This window comes from Emys orbicularis, chromosome 3 (genome assembly GCF_028017835.1).
Source record: "Emys orbicularis isolate rEmyOrb1 chromosome 3, rEmyOrb1.hap1, whole genome shotgun sequence".
In the NCBI taxonomy this organism is placed as follows: domain Eukaryota; kingdom Metazoa; phylum Chordata; order Testudines; family Emydidae; genus Emys; species Emys orbicularis.
Genome location: NC_088685.1, coordinates 91864181 through 91887056, shown reverse-complemented (window position 1 = coordinate 91887056; position 22876 = coordinate 91864181). Strand labels below are relative to the sequence as shown.

The 22876-nt window shown below is 42.6% G+C and overlaps 1 protein-coding gene across 1 annotated transcript; it reads right to left on the bottom strand.

The window, feature by feature from the left end:
• Positions 1 to 4507: 4507 nt before the first annotated feature.
• On the bottom strand, positions 4508 to 20309 carry RWDD1 (RWD domain containing 1). Its single transcript, XM_065400547.1, has 7 exons — positions 20176 to 20309; positions 17545 to 17610; positions 16054 to 16184; positions 12525 to 12668; positions 10805 to 10937; positions 8679 to 8741; positions 4508 to 5476 (listed from the first exon to the last, which is right to left on the bottom strand). The coding sequence occupies exons 1-7, from the start codon at positions 20246 to 20248 to the stop codon at positions 5364 to 5366; spliced, it is 723 nt and encodes a 240-aa protein (XP_065256619.1). The 5' UTR covers positions 20249 to 20309; the 3' UTR covers positions 4508 to 5363.
• Positions 20310 to 22876: the final 2567 nt, after the last annotated feature.

The following is a 22876-nucleotide window of genomic DNA, read 5'->3' as shown; positions in this document are numbered from 1 at the left end:
GATAATGCTACCCACTTTTTAATTATGTCACCCAAAAGTGAGAACAGGCATTTGCATGGCACTGTTGTAGCTGGGGTCGCAAGATATGTATGTGCCAGACGCACTAAAGATTCACATGCCTCTTCATGCTTTGGCCATTGTTTCAGAGGACATGCCTCCGTCCTGATCATGCTCTTCAAAAAAAAAAAAAAGCGTTAATTAAATTTGTGACTGAACTCCTTCGGGAGAATTGTATGTCTTCTGCTCTGTTTTACTCGCATTCTGCCATATATTTCATGTTATAGCAGTCTCGGATGATGACCCTGCACAGGCTGTTTGTTTTAAGAACACTTTCACTGAAAATTTGACAAAATGCAAAGAAGGTACCAATGTGAGATTTCTAAAGATAGCTACAGCACTCAACCCAAGGTTTAAGAATCTGAAGTGCCTTCCAAAATCTGAGAGGGATGAGGTGTGGAACATGCTTTCAGAAGTCTTAAAAGAGCAACATTCTGATGTGGAAGCTACAGAATCTGAACCACCAAAAAAGAAAATCAACCTTCTGCTGGTGGCAACTGACTCATGATGATGAAAATGAACATGCGTCAGTCCGCACTGCTTTGGATTGTTTTCGAGCAGAACCCATCATCAGCATGGACACAAGTCCTCTGGAATGGTGGGCGAAGCATCAAGGGACATACGAATCTTTAGCGCATCTGGCATGTAAATATCTTGCAATGCCAGCTACAACAGTGCCATGTGAACGCCTGTTCTCACTTTCAGGTGACACTGTAAACAAGAACCAGGCAGCATTATCTTCTACAAATGTAAACAAACTTGTTTGAGCGATTGGCTGAACAAGTAGGACTGAGTGGACTTGTAGGCTCTAAAGTTTCACATTGTTTTATTTTTGAATGCAGGGTATTTTTTGTACATAATTCTACATTTGTAAATTCAACTTTCACGATAAAGAGATTGCACTACAGTACTTGTATTAGGTGAATTGAAAAATACTATTTCTTTTGTTTTTTACAGTGCAAATATTCATAATCAAAAATAAATATAGTGAGAACTGTACACTTTGTATTATGTTGTAATTGAAATCAATATATTTGAAAATGTAGAAAACATCCAAAATTATTTAAATAAATGGTATTCTATTAACAGCACGCTTAATCATAATTAATTTTTTTAATCGCTTGACTGCCCTAATGACTACTAAAACCTTTCTAAACAAGTAGTTGAGTCATATGAACAGATAATCTTATTCTGTAACTGTGACCAAAAGCACCCCTGTATTCACACCTTACACACACTATTGTAATTTATTTTTGTACAAAACATCCTTTGTAAGGTATCATCTGGAAACTAATAATTTTCTCGCCAAAAATATCATGGTGAAATGTATGTAGTGTCATCAGATGTTCGTGCGTGTGTTCTGTGTGTGCTGCTGCACTGGCTCTGGCCAGATAGCCAGTACAGCAGGCGCCAATCTAACTGCCCAATCAGACCACAAGACTTGGTTTAGTAGTGAAGGCGCCCGGCCAGGTTTATTGTCGACGAAGCACGGTAATAGCACCTGGCAGACTCTACGAGGATACTAGGACATGTATGCTCGTGACAATGGATGCAGCTCAGTCAGTGGTGGGACTTTCCACTGCTCCCTAGTCTGGCCAAAGACATTCCCACTAAGATACATCTTTATACACCAATGCAAACAAATTACATATTGCCCCTGATGTATCAGGGTGCCACTCTCTGACGTATTAGGGTGCCACCCATTACCTTGTAGGTGTTGTTTGATTGAAACATCTCTATCCATCATACTGTCATCCTGACCTTATCTTTAGAATGGTTCAGTTTCTGTTATCATTGAGGAATGTGCTGGCATTAAGGTGTTCTGGTACCATCTTTCTGGAATGTGTTTGCGTATATATTCTAATGCCTAGCATTACTTAGGAATATGCGTTTCTGCAATATCAGGCCTGATCTTGCCAGATTCTGTGAGCAGGGCCTGCTTCTTGCTCACAACTTAACTTTGCCTTATATTAGCAAGTTATGACCATTACTTTATCCCAGGCCTCATACCAAGCCTCCGCTACAAGGCCTTATGTTTCAGGCCGTCTTCTTACTACATGTAGCAACATTATATGTAAAGTTATAAACCCCCCTTGTATGATATTGTGAGCACGTGTTCAAACCCTCCCAGCCCTGCCTTGGCAAAAGTTGTTTAACAGGTTTATCCTACACAACAAAATGTGTGTTTACCTCAATGTACATAGTAGTAGTAAATAGGGTCCTTGAGACAGCAAGAGGGGGAAATGGCAGGAGATAAGGCAAATCTGCATTTCAGCATACACAGGGAAGAAGAAAAAGCAAGGAGCCACCTTCACTGCCAGACTCCATGTCACCTTCTTTACTGTTTGAATAAACTTTGCTTTAAGGGGTAATCCTTAGAAGAATCCACTGAAAAGGGTGACTGCACTATAAAAGTGAGGGGCAAAAACACCCCCAACGGATGACTCCCTACCTCTGGCTCTCTTTCACCTAAGAAAGACAAAGTAACCACCCCTTTGACTCTGACGGGAAACCATGACCAGAGACTACGATCATCTGTGTTGCTGGGAACCTGTGGTAAGGATTTTACCTTGAACCAAGTGTAGCTTGTTAAGTTGTAGCTAGTAGAAGGCATTTTGTCTTTATTTCTCTTGTAACCATTTCTGACTTTAATACTTTATACGTGTACTCACTTAAAACCTACCTTGTTAAGATAAAATTAACTTATTTCATTTTTTAACTACTAATTTCATTTTAACAAACTAATTCAGTGCTGTGTTTAAACTGAACTGTTTGATAACTCCAGGAGTCCAGCAAACAGCTGAATTTTGACCCCTTACAGGTGCAAAGGACCTCTAATATCTGAACAGTCCAAAAGAGGGCTGGACAGCTCAGAACACATGTTTTGGGGAAAGTTTGGGAGTGTGTTGGGGTCACCCTGAAAGTAGTAACCAAGGTTGCTGGAAGTCAGAATGTGGCTGGTCTGCTGCTGACAGGCTGCTGTGGTCAGAGTTGCTGGACCAAGTCTGTAGTTATACGTGGACACTCAGAGTGTGACCTGCATGCTGGCAGGTTGGTTGTGGGTGGCCCAGATTGGTAGCTACAACAGTAAAGCACTGTGAGGCACCTATGGTTGCAGGCCAAGCAGTGATGCGAGCCCTCATAGGTCTGAAATGCATCCCAGAATGTGACACTATCATGCTACATAGGATCTTCTGGGCTGAAGGGTCTCATTTCTAAATATGTAACAAAGTTAAATATTTCTAGTTCTCAAAACAAATGTGGCAATAGCAGTAAACACTCTGCATACAAAAAAAAATTAACTTGTTTGAAGCCCTGATAGCTAAAATAGTCATACTAAAAATACATTAAAATTTAAGAGTGCACACACAACCCTTCATCATCCAGAGGCTTGGCAGCCCCTGTTCCCGATTTATTGAGAGATCTGTCTCTTGAAATTAGCTTTATGCCTAGTTATTGTCTGAACAATCACTCATACACTAACAAGTCATATCTGTACTTAGTTCCTTTCGTATAAAGTATCCCAAACTACTTTATACAAAAGAACCTCAAGTTATCTTTGAAAAATGTTATATTACATTATGAATATTTTTTCCATCAGAGGGAGAGAGACCATATCTTCATAAACAAGAAGTAAACCTGCTAAAATATTTAGCAACACGGAGATCCTTGGATTTTCATTTATAATTGATGATCAATAGAAAACATCTATTGCAGCTTGATCTATAACCACAGAGGAGTTACAATGGAATAGTGTCTTCTCCCCTCCTTCCATGTCTCCCTCCACATTTCAGTTATTTTTGCTTCATATCTCTTGCCTTGGTTTATTCACTCTTTCCTCTATTTCTTCATTTAAATTTTTTTCCTGTTCCTTTTTATAAGCCAAATACAGCATCCTCCTTACTCTTATACCCACATTGTACCATGATACATCTTCCTCCCATTAGCAATAGTCTTCCATTTCTCACCTCTCTCCATAGCCTGTGATCTTCCAGCCATCCTACTGCTCTTCTCCTAGATATACTATTGTGGAACACAAAACAGTGCAGCAAAGCACAGAGCATGCTGATGCCACTGTAACGCCAAGAAAACAGCTGGGCTAATATCTTCGTGTTGGTTCCTGCAGCTTGGCTGGATCTTTTTGCTCTATCTTGTACTAACAGACTTTTCACAATGGTTGGCTTCAACAGTGGTAATGCCAACTGGAGTCACACCTAGATAATATGGCACCTTGTAATTACTAAGAGAGACGCAGTATTCTGAACTGTTACTCAAGTTTAACTACAATGGTGTGGTCTTGTACTCTGCTGATTGTAGAAAATAAGTCCCATTAATTAAATTATTATTTTCATAACATTTTCAATAAGGCTAACTACTGCACAAGTTCAAAAGAGAAGTTGCCTTTCAAACAGATCCATCAAACCTTTGAAAATGATTTTAAGGCCTTCATGTCCTTTAGAACTTTATTCCAAATTCTTTGTCTGGATTATGGCCAAAAAGTTAAAATTTGAAAACAAGAGGAATTAAAGGGTTTTCACGGCTCTGGTTTTACCTTTTTTAAAAAAATCGTATCCAAGATGTCAATTTTAAACCCTATGTAATCTGAAATGGCCAAGTTATCGAACCACCTTTATAATGTAGAAACGATTTTATCTTTAACATCAGCAGTGTTATTGGTGCTGCTGTAGTATGGGGAAGAGGAAGGATATCATCTAAAATGGAACTCTGAGGAGGTGGTGTTAAGCTGAAAGGTCACCACCAGTCAGTCTCTCTATAGCCATTAATGAATGAGAATGGTTAGAAGCACCATTAATAAGTTGTATTTGAAGCATTGTAGAGTCCCACAGATAGAGCAGCTTTATAGTAAGCACTCCCCATTTCTTCACCAGAACGTCCACGCGTATCTCAGGCTGAAGAGAACAGAATAGGTGTTCAGCACACCTTTGTATTGTGGCACATGCAGCATCTGCTCTAGCACCTTTTCAATCTTGCATGTCTGATCTCTTCAAGGGCAGTTATTGAGGTGGGAAGGGAGAGAGAACAGATGTATAGATTTCTAGACTTCATACAGATTAACAATATGCCTAACATTTCACATTTGAAATGTTAAAGTCAATTTATTAATTACGATGAAAGTCATCAGAAGAGTATTCTCCTGAAATTAAAAGAGTTTGGTTTTTTTCCTTCAAAAATGAAAACCAATACATGCTTGGTAGAGCCACAGATGCTGTGGCTTTCCTGACTGCCTCTTTCTCCCTACATGTGTCCACCCATACTAATGACACAGCCAGTTCAGCAAATTCAGTCTAGTCACTATCTAAATCAACAGGGTTGTAATCAGGGTCATCCTCTTCATCGTCCAACTCCAAGTCATCCATTTCCTGGAACAAGGATTCATCCACTTCCACACTGTTTCCAGCTGTAAGGGGGGGGGGGAAACAAAATGGTGTTTTATTATGGATTTTTATGGAAACAAGAAAAAGAAAATTAGGGGTTTTTCCTTCATTCTTCAAACAGAAAAGAAAGACACGTTGCTCTGCTACTTCTCCATCAGCTAGCTCAGTGGTTTTCAAACTGTGGTCCGTGGACCTGGGGGGCCCGCAGACTGTGTCTAAGATTTCCAAAGGGGTCCGCACTTCCATTTGAAATTTGTTAGGGGTCCGCAAATGAAAAAAGGTTGAAACCCTCTGAGCTAGCTGAAAAGATCAGATTGTCTAAGAACCTTTGTGTCCTCTGCATCACCACAGAGAACAATTCCCAGGTACCAGCTATTTAAAGTTATTCCATGTTGCTGGTCCAAATTTAATGAACTTTACTGTTTGATTCATGCATGTTTACTTGAACAGAATGGGGATAGGTGGAAGAACAACCACCCCCTAATTTTTTATTAACTAGAATAATGACGCTTTCCCCACCTCAGTGCTTAACAGAGCTGATTGTGACATAGGTAAAATATCCATAGCCCATTGATGAACTGATGTTACCACTGCTAGTTCCAAGAGATGGCAATAGTTCTAAATTATCCAATTCATTCTAAGATGAGTGCATCAATTCCTGAAAGCTGCAAGGTCTCTATTGCCCCAATCTTGCAAACACAAGTGTAAGTAAATAAATAAATAAAATCAATGGGATGACGTGTATGAAGTTACTCTATGCTTAAGTGCAAAATATGGGCCTATGGGAATATTAGAAACACAACACCTCAAACACTACATCTAACATAACGCCACACGTCGCTTTCAGGACAGCAACTACTGGAATGTTATTTGAGAACATCTGACCTACAGCAGCTTAGAAGAATGCTGGTTAGACCAACATAAGATCTCTCCATATGCCTCAAGCCTCCCTCTTAGCAAATCAAGCAACAGTCTACATTTTTCCAAACAAATTTAGCTCACGAAGCAGTATCAGTTACTTTATACAGAGGGAAAAATTGCAAAGCTATATGAGATTTACAAGGAAGCAACAAAACCTGACAAACTTTTTTCTTTAAAGCCAACCACCCTTTTTCATACATCGATCCCTTGTTATTTGTTACGCACATGAAAAATAAAATTATATTTTAAGGAACTGCTAAGGCTAGACTTATGGAAAAAAAACATGAAAAATATATTCAAGAGTTCTACATTTAAATCAGTTATGATGTCTAATGGGAAAAGGCGAGCAGATAAAATTCAAACACTTGTACTTACACACACACACACAAAAACAAAAAAACCCTGTTTCAAGGTTTCAATGGTGGTAATAGCAAGTCGTAGGGCTTGTCTACACTACAGGTTATGTTGGTATAACTTATGTCGCTCAGGGTTTGAATAAGCCACTCCCCCGAGCAACGTTAAGTTACACTGACCTAAGTGCCAGCGTGGACACAGCTACCACCTCTCACAGAGGTTGTTTTATTATTCCGAAAGAAGAGCTCTCTCGGCATAGAACATCTTCACCAGACCCGCTACTGCGATCCAGCCTATGCAGCTGCACCACTTTAGCGCTTCTAGTGTAGACTAGTCCATAGAGATACTGGAAGTGCAGCTTTGTACATTTTCATATTTCCTTCTGACAGCTACGTAAATGACTGATAAAACCTCCAGTATGTCACAGCTGGGTCTGCATGGAACAACGGTGACATCTACTGGCCACTTAAAACAATCCCAAGCTTATATTTCTCACCTGTGCGTATTTCACAGGAGGCCTCTGTTTTCAATTAAAAGGTAATAATATAGAAAAGGTTTGAGATTTATCCATCCCCTTCCCATTGTGTATTAATGTCAGAGTTACAATATGGCATTCTATTAAAATGGAGTTATTTAAAACTAAACCGCATTTTCTTACTCATTCTCATGTTGTCATGCACACCTCAGTTGTGCCCATGGTAGAGGACACCAGAGCAACATCCTCATTTAGGGCCAGATCCTTTTCTTACTGAAATCAGTTGGCATTTTGTCACTGACAGGAGCAGGACCAGATGCACACTGAATTAGGGCCACTATACGGTTTAAAAGTTAATGCTTTAAAGTAAAGGTCATTTACATGAAAAACAAAACTTGATGACGACCCGAATGCCTTTAAACAAAATGTGCATAGGGGTCTATTTTTCTGCTATAAAGTTGCTGACATCATCATCAACATGGCAGGACCTGCATAAAAACACACTCCCCAATTTGTATTCAGAGTTTTACCGGCCAATATCAGTGACAAAAAAAAGTTTGTACTGTTTTTTACTTCTGATAGACCTAAAGAGTCAAGAAAGCTAAGAGACAGCTGAATTCTATTGCTTCTTGTGCATCAACTGACTGAGTTAATAAGGCCTTAACCACGTGGGAAAATTATATTGGTTTAACTTAAAACTGGTTTAGAAGAATATATATTTTGCTAATGCTCTCAGGGTTTTGGGTTTGTTTTTTTAAAAAGCACTACTTCACAATATTTCTACTAAAGAAGTTCTCCCCATATTAAACAAACATTTAAGACAACTTTTAACCACAACTAAGGCTAGGATTTAGTCACGGAGGTGACGACAGTCACAGATTCAGTGACTTTACCGGACCTCTGTGACTTCTATGCTGTCGGAGGCAGGACTGTGCGCCCCTGCCTTTCAACTGGGGCTGGCAGGAATCAGAACCCTGCTGCCCCAGTTCCATGGCTTCCGCCGTGGCCACATGCCCCAGCCCTGCGGCGTCCCAGGCTTGGCAGGGGCTGCAGCCGGGGCCACACGCCCCAGCCTGGTGGCTGCTGTGGGGCCATGCCCCCCCCACCCTCCACTGTGACCGGGTCTTGGAAGTAGCTGCATTCGGGGCCACACACCCTATCCTGCAGCTGCGGCCAGCTCCAGAGCAGGTGCTGTGTCCCCCCCATTGGCTGCGACCCCACTGCGGCCGCTGGGACTCCATTCCTCCCCTCTACCTAGCTCTGCCCTCCCAGTTATTTTTAGTAAAGTCACAGACAGGTCATGGGTTCCGTGAATTTCTGTTTATTGCCCGTGACCTGTCCGTGACTTTTACTAAAAATAACTGTGACAAAATCTTAGCCTTAACCATAACTAAGCTACACAATTTGAAGTTTAGTCAGATTTCTAATCAAATATTTCAATAGTGCAAATAACAGGGGAAAAAACAGAAGTTTACCTTCTTCTAAGAACTGAATGTCAGACGTGTCAAGATTATGATCGGTTTCAAATAGTTGTTTTCCTAAAAGGAATAATAAATATTAAAATTAGCGATCGCTTGGACTGTAGTTACTAAAATCATGTAACATGAAATTTTGTAAGAGTATTTTAAAATTTTGATATTTAAATAACATCAAAGTAATATTTGATAATTTATGTTCTCTTGGCATTTTGCTCAGATTATACTTGGACCAGATACTTCTTTGCCTATCTTGTCTATTAAATTTTAAGCTTTCTGGGCAGGTGTTGTCCATCTCTCTGGGATTCCTTCCCTTACAGGTGAGACAGGCCCTGCAAAAAGACTCCATGCAAGAATTAATGCAGCCTCAGGTGAAACCAATGCTGAGATAAGGGATACACCACCACTGTCTCCTCTGGTTTTGCCTGCAGCCTGGAGGCCACACACAATACTCCTGAAGTGTCAAGGAAGAAAGAATATGGTGCTGTGGATCCATCACATCTATGCACAACAGGTCAGATTGTTGTCTCCATGCACTGACTTGGGCCAATCAGGCCCATGTGTGTTGCATTCAGCATGTATTTGATTCCCCTTCCTACCATGTGTCCATGTAAAGTAAAATGGAACCTTTTATAAAAATGGACATGAATCTTTCCATGCCCACATTACTTATCTTCCGAGAATTTAATGGAATTCATTTTATACTGATTCTACAATCTACTCAAAAACCATTTAACATGCCTAATGTTCATATTAAATTGCTTAAGACATCTATATTTGTATTGCTACTACACATGGCTTCTGAAAACATGTCAGATTTAGCAAAATCCTTTCGAACATACATTTCCATGAATTTAGCCTAATAAATTAAAAACAACAACACGTATATCCTCACAAGTTACATGAGGAGAAGCTCTGCGTGGCTCGAAAGCTTGTCTCTCTCACCAACTGATGTTGGTCAAGTAAAAGATATTACCTCACCCATCCTGTCTCTCGAATATCCTGGGACTGACATGGCTACAACTACACTGCAAAAAACTCTTTGACACTGCAGGGGCCAAATCCAGAGGTCCTTATTCAGTCAAACTCCCATCCAAGTCAATACCTCAGGATCTGAAGCCACATCTCTGATATCTATCTATTCCACACAAGCTACACCATTAGTATTTGCTTTGTTGGCACAACCCTGGTTCTCTTCATGCACACGCAAATTGGCTTAAACACAATGAAAATGATGCATTTCAGCTATTATGGTCTTCACCCTTTCTGTGCCATGGAGCCAAGCTCTGCAGCATTGCCCTGATTTTAAACATGGAGGGGATACTTTCAGTGGGCCAGCATGGTCCTAAAAAGAGAAGATATGGATCTACGAGGCTGCAATCCCATTGGAGGGAAGGGGTCCAATGACAGGCCATAATCACTACTCCTCTCCAGAGGTAATTGCTGCAGCCACAACCAACCTGTGCAGTTGTCTGGGGGTGAACATTTCCTCCTCCATAGACAGTTCCTACAGGTAACTCAGGCTTTGCCCATTTGATATCAATTTTGCCCCCTTGTGGCATATGGGCAGACTAAACCAAATTATACGGACAGTAAGAATATTGCAACACAACCAAACCCTGCTTCTCAACCTCTCAGAGCACAAGAGATTGTGTCTTCTTTATACTGGTTACCTGTCTCATGCATTAACAAATATATCACCTATTTTGTAGTAACGAACCAGAAACAATACCAACATCTACATTCAGCTGAATAATTTAATGTGGAGCTGGCAATCTATATGTTCCAGTTCAATACAGACTATCCTACCGTAGCACTCTCCATTTTCCTCCCCTTTCCAATTTTCCTCACCATTCCTTGATGCTGTGAATGGGTTTCATGTGAGAAATGGAAACATTTAGGACTCACACTTGCTCCAACATAAATGCTCAAGCCTCCTTTCTAAGGCACAACAGTAAGACGCTAACGCTCAATTTACAAGATAAATCTTCCCTGTTAACAATCAGACATTGACTGGCGTCTGACAAATCTTTTAGTATAAAAATTAAAATTCTTGGACATGGTTTCATTATCTGACATACTGGTCTGATAAGTTGGCAAACTTGGAGAAAATTGTAAAGTCATACCACTTAATTTATTTTTGCCTGATTGCTCTTCTTCTTTCATCTTTTTTCTTTTAATTTCTAGGAGCTCTGCATCGAACTTTGCTTTCCAGCTTAGGAAATTCTCGATTGTAACAGGAGTGCCATGGAAACATAGCTGCAAAAGAAAAAAAATTAAGAGCTCAGTGGCAAAGCAAAGAGTGAAGATTAATATTCTCTTTACGGTTGAAATTATTGTATACCAAGAAGCAGTAACTACTAGGCACCAATTTTAACTAGGTTTCTTATAGCAAATTAACCCACACTACAGTAAGACCAAGTGAAAAGTGTGACATTCTTGTTTCTTTTTACGTGTGGCTTGCAAATTTATTCACAGAAAACTACTGTAGAAAATCCCTGTTTTGATTTGGATCTATAATGTAATACCAATAAGATAAAGCAGCATATGCACAGGTGGGTAGTGCACCCTATTAGTGGTTTAGGTCAAGTCACAATGAACAAGGGGCGGGTACATGAGTGGTAAGGATGGACAGATATGCTTTGTATATGAATATTTGCTATTAAAATTCCTAAAACCACAGAACAAGTTTATATTTGATATCTGTACCACAGAGGGGGGTGAAATATACGACCAGCAAAACTACTCCTCTATCATGGAGGGAGAGGAGAATAATTGTTCCTTCCACCACCACCCTCATGTGGAAACTACATAGTGACCCTGCTGTGCAGTCACATTCCTCCATACTATGGGGCTTCCAGTGCTTTGTGCTTGTAAAAGCCCACAGCCAAACCTCATAATGTGGGATTTCAGAAATGCAGTGCACTCTGAGGTGTAAATACCAGGGAAACACCAAAGAGCATGAGTGTGTGAACAGACCTATAGTGATGGGATCCCAACTGAAGGGATATTGAGTCCTACAGCCCTCTAGCTGCTACCGAATGAAGTGAAAACTCAGTGGTGGAATTTCTTCTAACACATCTTGAGAATGGAAAGAGCTACTTAGTGGTGGCAAACAAATACCAGGCTACAGTGAATAGGCTACTGGATCTGGCTGACACTAGAGGTTGAGCCATCCAACTTCCTTTCCATCAAGTCAATCGACCGAGACAGAGGAATGGAGTTATCCCCCTTCTTGGTGGCATTCATGTTATAAAGGAGGGAGAGGAGGCATCAGAAAACTGTACAGGCTGTTCAAACCTTCAACAGCCGGCCACAGTGCCCCAGGGACTGTTCAACATCTGAGAACAGTATGAGGGTAATGCAATATACTCTAGTCCCTTCTGCTCCTTATCCCTTCCTTCCACTTAAAATGAAAGCCACACGGAGGATGGCATAGAGCTGGTTAATGCCAGCTCTGCACTAAGTGGGCACTCTCTCATTTCAGGGAAGAATATTTGGCTAGAGGGATAATGTGAGTGTCCACTCTCTGTGCTGTTTGGGGGTCCAAAGGGAGTGGAGTGGTCAGAGGACATGCCCCAAGCTTTTAAAGCAGTGCCAGAAGCTATTATGCATTCAGTAAATACCAGAAAGGTTCAACCTGGAAAGTGCAATATTTATGATTTATTAAATCAATGAAGTTGTGCTCAATGTGTGGCTATGTCTGAACTTTTAAATATTGCTTTTGGTTCTGCTAGTTGTGTGTGTCTGGGACAATTCTACTACTAGCCAATCCTACAGCAACTACAGAAGCTTTAGGAAGGAAAACCAGAAAATTGTTAGTTGAAAATGGAATACTTCACCCACCTTTTCCGCCTCCTCTGCTTCTCTTTCCTTCTGTTTCTTTTCCTCCTCTCGTCTTGTTTTTATTTGATCCACTATTTCATTTAATTTCTCTTGTACAGCTGACACTAGAGTGAAGATCATTACCATCCCCAAGTTCTCTTCTGCCTGCAACATAAAAGGCGGCACCCTCAGGCAATTCACTAGGCAAACTCAATGTGGACAGAGAGGTTACACCTTCCGCCTGTCTGGAAAGTGTTTATGCTTAGCCCTGTAGGAATGCAAGTTTCACTGCTGAATTGCCTTGCACCAGTTTTGGAAATTGAGTCAAATTTATTTCACTGGGTTTAAGCCACTTAAAATGATCCCAGGTGAAAGAGGAGGGAAGAGCAGCAAAACATCAGCACTGTTCTCTCAGGTCACTATTAGGAATGTAAATAGGGTTTAAAAATAGTAACCGTTAAACCTATTAAAATTCTATTGTTTAAACGATTAACCGTTAAGGAGTTCACATAGGCGGGGAACTAAGAGTGCGGGGGGTGCTGCAGCACTCCCACGTTTTACGTGGGATCCCCCTGCCAGGACCCCGGGCCAGCAGCAGGACCCCGGGTGCGGGGCTGGTAGTGGAGTTTAATCATTAACCGAAACCGTTAAGACTGATGCTTACTGGTTAACCGGTTAAACTTTTACATCCTAATCACTGTCTTCACAATAGGTTATTAATCCCATCTGATTATAGCCCGCACTCTTGGCAGGAAGGTGATACAGAGTGCTGCTAATTAACCAAAAAACCCGAAAATGTTTGTTAAATTAAATAATTTTAAAGCAGGTGGGGACGGAACTCCCTAGTGATGAATTCCTAGAGTCATTCTGGGTATGTCTACACTGCAGTTCAAAGCAAGCCTTCCAGCCCAGAAGACTGACTTGTGCTAATGGAGCTTGAGCCAGCACAGTAAAGATAGTGAAGTGGACACTGTAGCTCTGGAGGAGACTCAGGTTAGTAGCTCGAGCTCAGACCCAGGGGGTTGGGTGGGCTTGAGAAGCAGGCTCACTCTCAGCTGCAGGGTAGACATACTCACAGGTGCTTACTAATTACTCGCACAAGCCAATACGGTAGCTAAGGCCGCATCTCAGCACTGTGTCCCCAGTCCTCACTGCTGTTACCAGTCCTACGAGAAACATGCATGCTAGGATCAGTCAGCTAGCTCACAGTTAGTAGCAAGGTCTTGTCTTGATTTTAGTTTCTATCTTAAGTGCCTTAATACTTCCTTATACTCTAGTTGTCCTAGAGTATAAGGAACCTAGTGAGTTTTCCTTTATTTTGGAAGTCTTAATATCAGGCAACTTACACAAAACTGTTAAATACAATCAAAGGCATCTGTGCTAAGCAGAAGTTGTGGTGCAAGAGAGGTGTTAAACAATTTATTTAGAGTTTTGTTGTTGTGTTTGTGAACCCTAACATAGGAGCCAAGTTAACCCTACTTCGTCATACTCAGAGTTTAAGGCCAGAAGGAACCACCAGATCATCTTGTTTGATCTCCTGGACATCACAGGCCACGAACACCCACACACTAAACCCAACAACCAAAATTAGACCAAAGAATTACAGCCCACAGTAGATTAAACTATTATGTGCCACTGGCAGAGAATAGGAGGGACCAGTGCTCGAGACCTTTGCAATGGCAGGGTATTCATTAAATGAAATATACCCAGATGATCCTGGTAAGCTACCTGCACCTATGACGCAAAGGAAGGCAAACAACTCCAATGTCACTGCCAATCTGACTTGGGGGGAAATTCTTTCCCACCCCCACATATGGTGATCAGTTAGACCCTGAGTATGTGAGCAAGAACCAGCCAGCCAGACACCTGAGAGAAAGAATGCTTGATGCCACCTCCGAGCACCAGCCCACCCCATCCAACGTCCCATCTCCAGTTATGGCCATCTCTGATGCCTCAGAGAAAACGAAAAGGAAAAAAATGGGGTGGGGAGATATGGGAATCCCTTCCTGATCCCAGCGAGTGACTGGCCGAAGCCCTTGAGCATGAGATTTTAGGAATATCAGACAAGAACCAGAAAGGATCCCCAGGGCTGCAACTGCCAAGCCCTACCTCCCCACCATCACAAACAACTCTCTCAAACAATCCTATTTGTAAATTTGTCCATCTCTCTCTTAAAACTAAGTTGTTTGCCCCACATCTCCTATTGGGAGGCTGTTCCAGAACCTCATTTCTCTGCCAGTTAGAAACCTTCTAATTACCAGCCTGAATTTGTTGATGGCCAGTTAATACCCATTTGTTCTTGTGCTAACATACGCTAAAGGACTAAATAGCTCTTCATCCTCCCTGGTGTTTACCCCCTTCATGTATTTATAGGGAGCAATCAGATCCCATTGCAGACTTCATTTTCTTAGGGTATGTCTATACTAGAAACATAAGTCGATCTATCTTAGGTCAACTTTACCGCAGAAATTACTGTGGTGGTGCATGTCCACACTACCCTCCTTGGGTTGGTGGTGTGCGTCCTCACCAGGAGTGCTTCCACCAAGAGGGGCAGTGTGGGGAGCTGAAAACCCGGCTTCTTAGCTCTGCTGGCAGCTCCCTGCCGGGCGCCTGGCTGCCCCCCAGCAGACTGCTCCACCCCCTCCTAGGGGCAAGAAGCCACTTGGAGCTTCTCGCCCCTAGGGAGCGGGGTCCAGCTGCCCCGATTTCTTGCCCTCCCCTGAAGCCTGGAGCCAGGCAGTCTTGTCAATATCACAGCTCAAGAAGCTGTAAAATTTACAAGGCTGCCGAGCTCCCGGCCAGGCGCAGGCTCCAACGGTCCGGGCTTCTCGGGAGCAGGCTCCTGCCACCCAGACTTCTCACTCCAGCTTCCCAGGGGAATGGGGACAGCTGGGCTCTAGCTGCCCTGCTTTCTTGTCAATTTCAGATTCCTGCTGTGAAACTGACAAGACAGCAAACAGCCACAGTAAGTAATGCAGTGTCTGCACAGACACTGCCTCACCCTAACTACACCGACACAAGCCCTAGGCCTCTCGTGGAGGTGGAGTTATGATGTTGGTGTAGTAGGGCACTTACATCGTCAAGAGCAAGGCTGTAGTGTAGACACTGACATTGTAGTGTAGACCAGGCCACAGGCTAAACAAGCCAAGCTCTTTTAGTCTGCTCTCATAAGATAGGCCCTCCAATACCCAATCAGCCTAGTAGCTCTTCTTTGTACCTTGTTTAACATGGCCATTTCTGAAGCTTGATCGTGCATCTTTATGTGGCTGAACTGTTATTCTTACATAGCATTTAAAAAAATCATCATCATGTTTTGTTTTAAATATACACTACGCAACTTTTTATAATGGTCAAAAAGCAAAGTCTTAGGGTTTGGAAAATTAAACTCAAGTTAATGTCAGAGTCACTCCCCATAGCAGAATGCACAAACCAATTCATAAGACATATGCTCTTCTAAGTTAGCATCAGAATTTACTGTCTGTAATTCTCAAACCAATGATTTATGAAATGACATCAATAGAAGAGTCAATATATTCTTAATTTGCCTTACCTGTTGTTCTAGAAGGCTTAATATGTCTGTGACATCATTATCTTCAAGGTTCTCCTGGGAGAATATTTCATAAAGTGGAGTTTCATCTGGATATTTTTCTCCATAGGTAAATTTAAGGGTTGCCTGGACAGCTACGGTACAAAAGGCAATCTTAATGTGACAGCCTCAAACTTCATAAATATTAACTCTTAATGCTTAGGTTTATATTAGAATAACAATCCTGTTTTGTTTAACAATCTACAACAGGTTTTTAAATAAAAACAGTAGTTTAAAAATGGAACTATCACCTTACATACATGCTGTAATTACAACAGTTGGTTTGAATATAATATACGAATCTCAACTCATCATTAACCCTCAGATGTGCTATAAAAGTTACCCATTACACATGAGATAATTCTTAGCACTTACTAGCTGTTTACATGTGCAATTCACATTAGAAATAGTAATTAGTCTACGTAATACTCCTCTGAGGTACTGCAGATCAGCAAGCAATATCCCCTTTTAAAGAATAAAGTAAGGCAGAGAGATTAAGTGACTTGTCCAGGGCTATAGAGTGGGCCAGCAGCAAATCCAAGATTAGAATTCAGCAGTTCCTTGCTCCCAGTTCTGTGCCAATCTAGTACACCACGCCACCAAAGAGATTTCTTACTCCGAACCATTATATAGCCTATTTGTACCACAACATTTGGTATGTAAATACCCTAGTCAACATTCGTACAGTGACCAGAGACTGAGTACTGAGCAGCTAGTTTGTGATACGAAGACATACTGAACCATTATTGTGACTGACTGACAGAGCTTCCTGCAGTTCTGAACTGCTATACACTTCAAATCTACACTTTACATAGACTGTCATGTTTACTGATTAAGGACCTGCTCTTACTGACTTCAACAGAAGCAGGATCACACCCAGACAACAAACAACTACTAGTGATAGGTTTCAGAGCAGTAGTTGTGTTAATCTGTATCAGCAAAAACAACGAGGAGTTCTTGTGGCACCTTAGAGACTAACAAATTTTGCCTCTGTATTTTCCACTCCATGCATCTGATGAAGTGGGTTTTAGCCCACGAAAGCTTATGCCCAAATAAAGTCGTTAGTTTCTAAGGTGCCACAAGGACTCCTCATTGTTTTTACATTTCTAGTGGTAACAGTAAGCTATACTTTAAACATCACAAGGAATTGTTCTGATTGGACAAGTCACAATCTACTGATCAGAACATATTAACAGTGGATTAAGAGTTCTTAAGTAACAGATCTAGGAAAACATAATTGTAAACTATTCTGAAACACCAACTACCGCTGTAGCCCTACCCGATATTCAGAGCCCATTTACAAGAGGACAACCAGATTTCCTACAGCAGGTTATTTCACATTATATCTATTAGAGATAACCCGAAGGACACAGATTTTTGGGATAATATTTTAAAACAATCAGGCCTTATAATTTCAAAAGTTATAAAGAAAAGTTTTCCCCATGACCAACTTACTTTCATCATTTTCTCCTGCTTCCGATGTCACTGTGATAGTGAAACTTGTTGGGTTTTCTGATAATACTGTTAAAAAAAAAGTAAAGAAACAGTAAATAAATGAGAGATTTTTAAAGTCAGACACCTCTTCTTCACTAGCATATTGGTGCTACCTTGTTCCTATTATTTCATTAAACTGGAACATCTTTAGGTCTCTAAGAAGCCTCCAATACACTCATTTTTTTTCTCAAGATTAAGAATTTTCTCTTCTTGATGATGCAATGTCTGTTTTGTTCTTCTGCTATTACAGAGTGTACATGTAGTACCAATCTCACACAAAATATTTGTTCACCAAAAGGATATAGATACAGTGCAAATCTAGTTTTGATTAAGTTTTTCTCTGTGAGGATATAGGAGAACAAATCATTAGAGTAAAAGAAGGTTAATATGTCTGTTTATGAATTAATTATATGCATACTGAATACCAGGTGCTTTCTGGGTCTAAATGCATTCACTACCTATTCATTACCAGTCTCACTGATGAGCAGAAGAACCGCAAAGGGTGCATTTCTATCTTTATTACAGGAAGAATATGTAGCAACTCTACAAAATAGAAGTCAGCTCCTATTGATATTTTTAAAAAGCCACCAGAAAAGTCGGAAGTACTTTTCAGAGCAAACAGAAATGCTTGGATCCTGCCTCAAAGAATCAGCAATTTAACTTTGGAAGGGATATGACGGGTGAAGGAAATTCACTGCTGACATGAACAATTTAGAGATAAAATTTAAATTAACCTAAGACCACAAAACAAAGTCCTAACCACCAGTTACACACTTTATGACAGGGGTTCTCAAACTGGGGGTTGGGACCCCCTCAATGGGTTATGAGGTTATTACATGGGGGGTCGTGAGCTGTCAGCCTCCACCCCAAACCCCGCTTCACCTCCAGCATTTATAATAGTGTTAAATATAAAAAGTGTTTTTAATTTATAAGGGGGGGGGGCGTACTCAGAGGCTTGCTGTGTGAAAGGGGTCACCAGTACAAAAGTTTGAGAACCACTGTTTTATGAGGACTATGTAGGGGGCCCCTAGAAGAGCGGCACCACATGGGGGGGGTCTCTGACAACTGTGCATAATCTGGGAAGAAGGATGGGCACATGAGACCCACAATTTTGCAGATTAGTGGCTCCAGTTCATTGTACAATTTTTTCAGAGAGGCTGTAGCACATTGCCTGGAGTAATGGCCACGGGGGATGTTCTGGATCTTCACTGGGAAGATAGAGTGAATTTCACCTGATTATTCAGGAATGTAAGCAAGTGAAAAAAAGATCACGAAAAAGTCTTAAAATCTGACCTAAGCCCTGTTGTTGCTGTTGCTGCAAACTGCAATACACTTTTTTCTGGGCTTGAGGAAATCCTAGCAGTGAGAGTTGGCTCAGCTCAAATGGCATTTTATAGCTTTAATCTATGACTTCATTATGTTCAATGATTCTGCATCTTGAGTCACTGGTAATAAATTCATATACCTTTGACTTACCAAGCTAAAATAATTTCAACACAGATTTTAAAAGGCTGAAATAAGCAGCAAGACAATTAAATAAGAATCTGAAAAAGAAAGAACCCCAGCACTTGCACATTTAATTAAGTATAGAATAAGAAGAGTTCAGATTTACTGCCACTTCCTTTACCTCACAGGTCTTTACAAAGCAATAAGCAAAACTGAATTATTTGGGGAAAACTCTGTGTCTTGTGTTTTACGGGGGGGGGGGGCAGATTAGATGATCACAATGCTCCATTCTGGCCTGTGAAACTATGAAAAAAAGCCAGGTAATGGTAATGCAACAAGTAGGGAGGCAAAGCGAGCATCTGTTACCTGCTCAGCAATGCCACATGCCTGGCGAGGATCAGAAACGAGAACGGAAAGCTGAGCAGGGCATCAAGTTAACTCATTTTTGTCTTTAATTTCCACCCAAGTGTCCACAAGAGCCCTGCTTATAAAGGCTCGCCCAAAGGTGCTCGCCCTAGAATTTCGCCCGCGTCCTGCTGGAGCAGGGTGAGTTAGGAGTGCTGTGGCCTAGCAGCAACAAGGGGTGCCCCAGAAACCAGACTGACACACGACGCGAAAAGCAACTCAAGGTCAGGAACCTACGGAGGGCCTGGGAGCAGCCCGGGGCCAGTGAGAACTAACCCAGCGCAAGCCAGTCGCTCTGCTCAGCGGGGCAGGTGGCAGAGGAGACAGCCCGGGTCTACTGCCCCCTGCCCCGGGGGAAGCCTAGGGTAACTCCACAGCACTCCCGCGAGGCTTGGGCCGTGTAACCGGCGTATTTAAAGAGGACCAGGGCCCCCCGCACCCGTTGGACCCTGTTTGCACCGGCCGGGGGGGGAGGGAGCCGCTGCTAGGTGCGTGGCTGCTGCCCCCTGCGCTGCGACCCAAAGCGCAGCTCCGCCACCCCCAGCCCGCGGCTCCCTACCCGGGCACGCAGCAGCAGCAGCAGCAGCAGCAGTGACGCGCAGCCGGGAGGCGGTCGGGGAGCTGCGCGCTGTGCAGAGAGGGGGCCCCAGGTCCACCCCCGCCCCGCTGCAGGGAAGCTTGCACCAGCCGCCACCTCGCCGGGCCGGGCCGGGTTCCCCCCCGCGCGGCGCCGCGGCTGACCCGTGAACGAGTCCGGGTAGATGGACTCCAGCGCCTCCCGCTCGTTGCGCTGCTCCTCGCTGAAATCGGTCATGGTCCCACGCCGCTGGCCATGGAACGCCCCGCCACGGCCCAGCCACCCGGGCGGCCCGCGCAGGCGCACTCTGCTCCGCGCGGCGGCGGCTGCCGGGGCGGCTCCCCAGGCAAGGGGGAGGAGCTGAAGCCGTGACACAGTCACAGCTCTGTTCTCGACCGGGCAGGTCTGAGCTGCCCTAGGCAGGCAGCCACTCCCCTCCACCCCTTGCGGTTTGTCTACACGTGGAGTGACTCCGGATTAGCTATAACAGGCACCCCGCGTGGACGCTCGCTCCGTTTAATCTTAATCCGTTTTTAAATGGGAAGTTACTCGGGAAGAGCTATTGCTGATTCACTCCGTGCATGCACATAGTGAAGAATAAGAGTGTTTTAGTTTGAAGGACTTTAAACCAGTGTAAACTAGCAAGGCTAGTCATCCTTTTTGGAGCTGGGCGTCAGTCCTCTTTTGGGGTGCTTTGTCCCCCCGACCTGGACAAAATCTGACATGCTTTGTCCAGCGCCAGACAAAACTATCTCAGATTTTGTCCAAGTTTTGTCTGACACTGTACGGTGTGACTTCAAAAACACCATGCAGGCAAAATCCCGTCAGTGGGGTCCGGGGGTGATGTGCCCTTAAAGAGGGCCACACGCCCGGTGGGTGTGTGCAAGCTCAGCCAGCAGGGGCGGCCCCAGGCCTTTTCTGGAAGTATCAGATCATTTGTTATGCAGGGAATGTCGGCGTGGCCACCCTACCCATAAACTAATTCAGAATAAGGCGTTTTTGTTCTGGAATAAAAGTATCTGGCAAGGAGTTAACTCCGAGTAGTAGTCTGCCTAAAATTCACACCCTACCTTAATCCACATTAATCTTCAAGTCTAGACTAATTTTGGTTCTCTATCATTGACAGCCCCCTCCCGCTTTGCTGTTCTACCTTTCCCGGCCCCGCCCGTGGCACGCAACCAGCTTTGCTTTTGGTGGGCCTCACTCGTCAGTGGATGTGTTAGGTCTGAGCCTGTCACGTGTCGGGGGAGGGCTGCAGGGTACACCGTGGGTCACGTGATGCAGGAGTTGCCTCATTTCCGCCTCTGCCGTCAGGGTAGCCTGGCCGAGGAGGGCGGGGGAACGGGAGTGACTCACTGTGGCAATGCGCGGGGCGGGGACGAGCCTTGGCCTGCAGCCGGTGCTTGCCGAGATCTGCAGCAGGGGAAGGATCAGGGCTTTGCAGGGGCGTCACCGTCAGTGCTGCAAAATTCAGATATTCTGGCTCCTAATCTCTACTATTGCAGAGGCCAAGCTGGGGAATGGGCCCGGCGCTGCAGTGTCACTGGCCTGCTCATAAGGAGGCAGTGACTCTGTTAGCACAGAGGGTGTCATGAGGGGAGCTGGCAGAGGCAAGGAGTCTTTCAGAATTCCACGCTGGATGGCTGAATTTTCAATAAAAATCTTCATTCCCCCCATACTCTCATGAAGTCTCACCGACCCACTTACTTAGATCACCTTTAAGCACTTTGCCTCAGGTTAGCCACCTGTTCAACTGACATAATACTTGACTTCAATACCCATAATCAAGGGACACCATTAATTTAAATAAAAGCAGTTACAGGTACTAGAACTTCCAGACGCATTCTGCCAATGGTTTTGGTTTTGCAATCACATATTCCAGTTTTGAATAAATAATCTCTCCTCTATTACTGCATAACACCCCACCCCTCCCCATCCCCACAAAAACGGACACAACTGCAGAGAGAAAACAATGAAAATGACTAGATACAAATTACTGTCAAGTGCATGAAGTAAATACACTGAAAAAGATTTTCCCACTAATCTTTGGTTTTAAGGGATCTGGTGTAAATATAGTAGCTATTCTTTTTCCAGAAAGAAGTGAGATTACCTTAAATTTAGTGCCCCTTCAATGTTTATGAGGAGCTTTGTGAGACTTAGCTAGGAGGAAATAACATTGCAAAGTCTTATTAGTGGACTATTTCATGCCTTCTGTTTTTAATCAGAGTTGCAATTTTTTAGTGGGGAATTATGCTTAAAAATAGTTGACAGTTGCCACAATATAACCCATGATTTGCATTACTTGGTGTATATTTTTTACTACTACTATTCACTGATTTCTGATTGTTACACAGATGTGTGTGTTCTGTTTCTTGATGCCAGATGTATGAATACAATATACAGTTTTAAGCCCACATCCTGAACACAGTTACTCTACACATTCATAACTTTAAGCATGTGTGTAGCCCAATTGAATGAATGTGCTTAAAGTTTAGCATGTGTATGTTTTTGAGACTTTAGTACAGGCTGAAGAATTTGGAACCATTTTGAAAGCACAGACCACCAAATGTAGTCATACAACACAGCACCCTGCTTAACAGAATGCTGAGCAACTGAGAGATTTGATACTTTGGATGGTGATTGAAGCTATTGATATATTGCCATAATAACTACAAGATGGTGATGGAAAACATTAGTAATTCACAAAATGTCAAGAAAATTTGTTGGTCATGAAAATGGCTAATGTTATGAGTTTAAGAATTTGGTGACTCTTCAGCAAAGGGAGGGGAAATACTATTAAACTGGTTTAAATGCATTCTGCATTACTTAATTGGCAAAAGCAATGACAATTTATAATCTTTTGGC